Source organism: Mastomys coucha, unplaced genomic scaffold (assembly GCF_008632895.1).
Source record: "Mastomys coucha isolate ucsf_1 unplaced genomic scaffold, UCSF_Mcou_1 pScaffold15, whole genome shotgun sequence".
Classification (NCBI taxonomy): domain Eukaryota; kingdom Metazoa; phylum Chordata; class Mammalia; order Rodentia; family Muridae; genus Mastomys; species Mastomys coucha.
Window position 1 is genome coordinate 2,414,657 of NW_022196897.1, and position 6,331 is coordinate 2,420,987.

The 6,331-nt window shown below is 41.1% G+C and overlaps 1 protein-coding gene across 1 annotated transcript in view; it reads left to right on the top strand.

The window, feature by feature from the left end:
- The window catches only part of Slc39a12 (solute carrier family 39 member 12), a 79,703-nt gene that overhangs the window by 4,056 nt on the left and 69,316 nt on the right, over positions 1-6,331 (top strand). Inside the window, exon 3 of the mRNA XM_031373294.1 lies at positions 4,611-4,892. Coding sequence (XP_031229154.1) covers positions 4,611-4,892 — 282 coding nt within the window. The remainder of the gene's footprint in view (positions 1-4,610; positions 4,893-6,331) is intronic.

Below are 6,331 nucleotides of genomic sequence, written 5' to 3' on the forward strand. Positions count from 1 at the left end.
GTGAGCCTAGCCTTTAACGGCTGAGTCATCTCCCTCTAGCCCGAAGCTTTTCTTCTTTAACACAGAATATTTTACTAGAGTGTGTGGCCTTGAATAGACTTTGATTCTTATAAGATAGCAACATTTGCAAAATTTTGTTAAACATCCTCTTCCATATGCAATTGTGACAACTGCTGAAGACTTCATTCCCAAAGCTAAATTGAGTGGTGATGAACGGAAGGTTTTCAGTTCCCTTCTCCCCATCACCAATCCTAGTTGTCTAAGGGGAAAAATTCTTATTTTCTTCTTTCTTAGCCTTCTTATAGCTTTCAAGACATTGACATCTGTAGCTCCTCTAAGATTCAATTATAAAACCAAAATGTTTTAGCTCGTTTGATTCAAAGTTATATTTTATTTTATCAAGCATCTGAAGATTCAGGCAAAAACTAGGTGACTCCTGTTTAGTGTGATTAAATCTTGTCACACAAAACAAGACACTTCAAGAACTGTCTTGAACTTTTTAAAGTCAGAATGAAGCCAACTTTACCTTCCTTGTCATATGCTTTGAGCTAACCTATCCTACAATACCTGTCTGAGCAGTTACAATTCACGGTCTATTCTCTGACACCCCATGCTATTAAACATTGCCCTCTATTAAATATTAGGGAGGACTCAGGAATGAATAGGAGTCTCAGAGACACCATAGAGTATGCAAAGGGGGCTCTGTGTACTCCTGTATGTCTGCTGACATGACAACATGCGATCGACATGGTGGCCTCATGAGCTTCCTCATCCCAATGTCTCTAGCGACATTCAGGTCAACCACCTTGCCCTGAGATGCTCACTCAGCCTTCTCCACCATCTTATTTTCATCTCTGACTTTAGAGCCTGACCCATCCTCTTTTCTTTCTCAGCTCACCTCTCTTCCTGTTGTAGGAAATATTAAAAATGAGAACCAGTACATTCTTACACTTGTGCCTCTGCCCCGGTGGCCTGGCTGGCTAGGCACTGGAAGGCAATGACCAACCTGTTTTTATCTTGTGGAGACTCTGACTCAGAACTCCACAGTCCCTCGACCCAGGTCACTAGGTTTCCACTGGCAGGTCGTTAACATGCCACCTCTGTGCTTCAAACCCCATGGCCTTTGTGGTGCACCTCATGAAAACTCATGGTTTTACTGCCTTACCTTTCTCTCTTGAACCCAGACAAGCTTCCACGTGAAGGAAAACACAACACAAACTTAGTTCAGAAATGATGGTAACTCAGTCTCTGGATACGCTAGCTAAAATCCTAATCTTGTAAGCCTTCTTAAATCTAAATCCTCCGGTAGCGAATCCTAATGGATCCTTCATTGAAACTGGGAGATGCTTGTAGCTACATCTTGTCCTCACACTATCTATCCCTGTCCAAAAAGACCTGACTTTCTCCTGCTTCCTCTCTTCCTCTCTCCCTCTCTCAGACCCAGAAGTTCTGCCTACTTGCCCAGTGTTTGGCTCATTTTTTCATTAGGGTTCACAGGAAGTCACCTGAGTATGACTCACTCCTTGTCCACAACCCCTCCCAGGACAGCAGAATTAGCATCAACATACAAACAGCACCAGGCCCATCCACAGCATCTTTCTAGCAAATAGGAAGAACAGAAAATGATTTGTTGAATTTAATGTTTATATAGCTAACCACTACTAGTTATGTGTCTTTAAGCAAGTTACTTAGCATCTTTTAGATTTCATTGTAAGTTATACTATGGGCCAATATTTTTCATAAGAGAAAAATTATACATATTTGATTCAGTTCAATATCCTTGAATATTGAATACAAATTTATCTGCTAACTTATTAAACATTAAATAATGGAATGACTGGTATTCCAAATGCCTTACATCATGTGGCTGTATTTAGAGGATTATTAAAGAGATTAAGAATTTTTTTCCATTAAAAATAGCAGAATAGAATTTTCACCACCAAAAAATTACTACGTGTGAGGCAGAGACAGGCAAATCTCTGTGAGCTGGAAGCCACCCAAAGCTATATTTTCTAGCTTTAGCTAGATTACATTCTGAAGAGCATCTGAGTGTGTGATGTGCTCAGCATGGCAGCAAATCATAAGTAGCATTATGTGTAGTGTGGCTTTACAAGGTTATTAAGTACATAGAATGTTTTTTATCATGGTAGTTTCAAACCAGTTACTGCTTGCGTCTTGGTTTCAGCTCCATCATCAGTTCCCAATGCGTATACTCTCTGTAGGGAGGGGGCTACTTACAGAAAGCAAAAGGTTTGTTGTACCTTCAGAGTGGAGTTCATGTGACCACTGTGTGTGCCCAGAAGTTGAGTTGGAAGGACGAGGTCTGCAGTGTATGTGGCTTCAGGAAGAGCACCTTCCTGCTCTGCTTTGAAGACGGAGGTCTGCAGTTTTTTCCTGATGCATACGGCATGCATCAGCTATTCCCCAGCATGTCACACAGCCATCATATTATTAGAACCTCCCTAACTTATATCTCAGATAACATATTCAAAGGCCCTGGGGTAATTATCACCACAGTGGGGTGAACCTCCCTGAAACTTGAGACAGATGTTGTCCCATGCTTCAGCTAGGGTTGAACTAAGTTCAAACTGCCTAGGTTGTAGCTAGGCAACAGAGATGCTTCCCAGATACTGAGAGAACTTCCAGCTTTCCCTGAAGAATAGGTTTTTTTCCCCCCCTTAAGAAAACTTTTCAGCCAGAATCTCTGTCACTGTTTCACTGTCCAGTGATGTTACTTTGAAGGTCTTATGTCATGTGACCATCTCAAATCAGAGAATCTACATTTCTCTGTAGCTAGTGAAACAATGTGTCAGAGTCTAGGGTTAAAACGTCTTTCCATTCAGCCTTGAGAGGTTCTGAGACTATATCAGTGATGTTACCTGGAAAAAAAAAAGATCAGTAGGAGAAAAACCTGTAAGTTTTATTTGTATTGATATTTTATGTAGTGAAGACAGCTATCTAAAAAGACAAGAATACACCCTAAGGAGTAGGGCATATATACCACGTTAACAATAACAATAACAATAACAATAACAATAACAATAACAATCAATTGTGGAGATGTGACAAGAGGGAAAAAATGGCTTCAGGGTAGTAAATTGTGATAAATCACTAGGAAAATATACAAAAGACCCTAAGTCACAGATGGTGTGGGGGGTGATTTGATAAAGTCCATACAGATTAGCAGAATTATAACAGTTCCCTGGAATAGCAATGTTCTGTTCTTGGTACATAAAGGACACATTTCTCAATGGAAATTTAGTCTTCACTTTTAGGAAGAAAGAGAGTGCAGAGACTGCTTCCATATTTACTGTTTCCCAGTTGCCTGTAAATCAAAATTGTCTATATGCAAAAGTGATATATTGTAGGGATGGTATGTTCTGATTCCCTTTGATGTAAACACTTGGCAATTCTCATAGGCAAGAACAGAAGAGGCCTGGGGAGGGGGATGGGTCACTGCATCTTGGCTAGATTCTCAGTACTGTGTCCTGTGCCAGATGCTAAGGGTAAAACCTGGAAACCTGGCCAGATAAACACTTGTTCTTGTTGGAGGCAGATAAAATACACAGGTCAGGTCAACGCTAATTTTATAATATAGTGCTGTAAAGAAAATGCAATGCTAGGGTTGTGTTGTCCAACACAATAGCTATAGCTATAAGAGACTGTTGAATAAATATTTATTGAATAAATAATAAATATGAAAAATATTGACATATGTGACTTGTTGACATAAGGTAGCCTGACAAATGTACACTAGATTTCAAAGGCTGGGACCTACAAAAAGAGCATAAATTATCTCATTAGTCAATTTTAGAATTTTCAATTACATGCTTAAATAATTGAATCTTAAATATGTAAAATTTTATACAGTATTAAAATAAATCTCACCTGTTTATTTTCACTTTTAAAAATGTGGCCATCAAGAAAATTTCAAAGTCATGTATATTTGCATGCTATTTTTATAGAACAACATTGTGAGATACAATATAGATTGAGAGCCTTGGGGAAGGCCTCCCTAAAGAGTAACGTTTGTTTGTTTGTTATGACAGGGTTGCTGCTCTGGAAGTTGCTTTGTAGTGTAGGGTGGCCTCAAACTCACAGAAATCTGCCTGCCTCTGAGTGCTGGGATTAAAGGTGTACACCATCACATCTGGCTAATAATGACATTTTAAGACCTGAAAAATAAGAGCAAGGAGGAGATCTGAAACATTGTGGAAAGAGCTTGATGGAACTTCAAGAAACAAAACCACAAGAGCAAAAGTTTAGAGAGAAAGGATAAGATGAGTCAGAAGAAAAAGTATAGAGTCAGGCAAAGGATGTGATGTGGAATGGGACATCATTTCAAAGCCAAGGAATTGGAAGCAAATCAAAGGAGCAAATCAACATCTTGAGGCCAAAGAGCCCCTTTTACAGAAGAGGTCCCCAGGATGATATGGTGGTCAGACAAAAGTCTCACCATTGACTCACTTTCTCATGAATGTAGCTGCAGGGACTGACTGCTTTGCCCTGTACTCACAAGGCATAAGCACTTGAAACCTTGCGTGGGTAATAATTCAAAGTCTTGTATAAAGCTTGGCTTTGTCTTCTTTCTCCCTTACCTTCTCCTACAGTGTTTGGAACCAGATGCGCTGTTACTCATAGCTGGGGGAGATTTGGAGGATGAGCTGAGAGACGAGGTGGTCCAGAGAGTTTCTCTCCTTCTCCTCTATTACATCATTCATCAGGAAGAAATCTGTTCTTCCAAGCTCAACATGAGCAACAGAGAATATGAGTTTTACTTACACAGCCTACTCAGCCTCAGGCAGGATGAAGACTCCTATTTCCTTTCAGAGAAGGAGACTGATGACATCTTGGCTTTCACCAGGAAGTACTTTGGCACTTTCAGTAGCCAGGTAAGAAGTGAGGAACAGCTAAGCTGTAGGCTTGTTCTTAGTTTTGCCACTTATTCCTAGGACATGGGTGAACTTCTAAGAGAGATAAGGACTTCTGGTTTAACTCCAGGATTGTAAGTGACATAATCTAGAAGTCCAAGTGGAAATGGAATGACTAAATGGCAGATGACTTTTAGCCAGAAGCTGGGTGGGTGGGTGGGTAGGCAGGCCAGGTGACAGGGCAGCTCTCCTCCTGAATAACAATGACTCAAAGCTTTTGATCCACATGTAAGAGAAGAACTATAGTGACTGAAGGCCATGTGTCCATTTGTCATGGCTTCTGGCCAGGGAAGAAGGCAGAAACAGTTTAAAAGACAATTTATCATTAGTGATCTCATTAATGAAATCACTTGCAAAAGTATTATTTGGAATACTCAACCCCAAACAGCAGCTACTGTGCTACTTATCATTGTGTGTCCAGGCTCCTTCTCACCTACCCCCAGCCTAAACTCTCAGGACATGGGCACCTGCCTTCATTACTATTCTAGAAATGCTTGTCTTTCAATCATACTTTCTGGTGTACAGTGGGAAGTTTCAGCAAACAAAGGTATCTGAACACAATGTTTATAATCATCATCATCATCATCATCATCTTCATCATCATCATCATATACGGTTGGGGAGATGGCTAAGTAGGCAAAATGCTGGAAGCACCAGCATGAACACTTGCATTTGGGTCTCTAGTGCCTGTGCAAAAGCCAGGGGTTACAGTTACTCCTGCAATTCCTAGGTTGTGGGGAAAAGGCAGTTATTTGTCACTTGCAGTCAGTCAGTCTAGCCAAAATGGCAAGCTTCGGGTTTATTGACAGATAATGTCTCAAAAAATAAAGGTAGATGATGATTATTAACATTGACTTCTGGCTTCCACATGGTCACACTCAGGACACATACACATTTATACACATTGCCTATACCACACACACATACAACTGTTCAGGCAACCTGGGCCCAGTCAAGTATAAGTCTGGAACTCTGGTGACCCAGTGGGCAATAATTCTGCTTGCAAGGGACAGTAGGAGTTCGGCCTTTACTCCTGGGCCCCTGGCTCCTGTTTCAGTTCCAATGTCTCACATCCCCCACAGAAGATGTGTGTTTGGTCACATAGACAATGCCCCAAGCTCCAAGCATTCTAGCTGGACCCTACCCCCAGTCATCTGACCACAGCCAGGAATGCTCCGCCCCACAGACAGATAGCTCCACCTCATAATATAAGGGGCGGTTTGCCCCCTCCTCTCTCTCTTGCTCTCTTCTCTTGCTCTTGCTTTCTTGCTTCCTCTCCTGCTCTCTCGCTCTCTTCCTCTTCCTCTCTTGCTCTCTTCTTTTCTTGCCCTCTCTCTTCTTCTCTTCTCTTCTCTTCTCTTCTCTTCTCTTCTCTTCTCTTCTCTTCTCTTCTCTCCTCT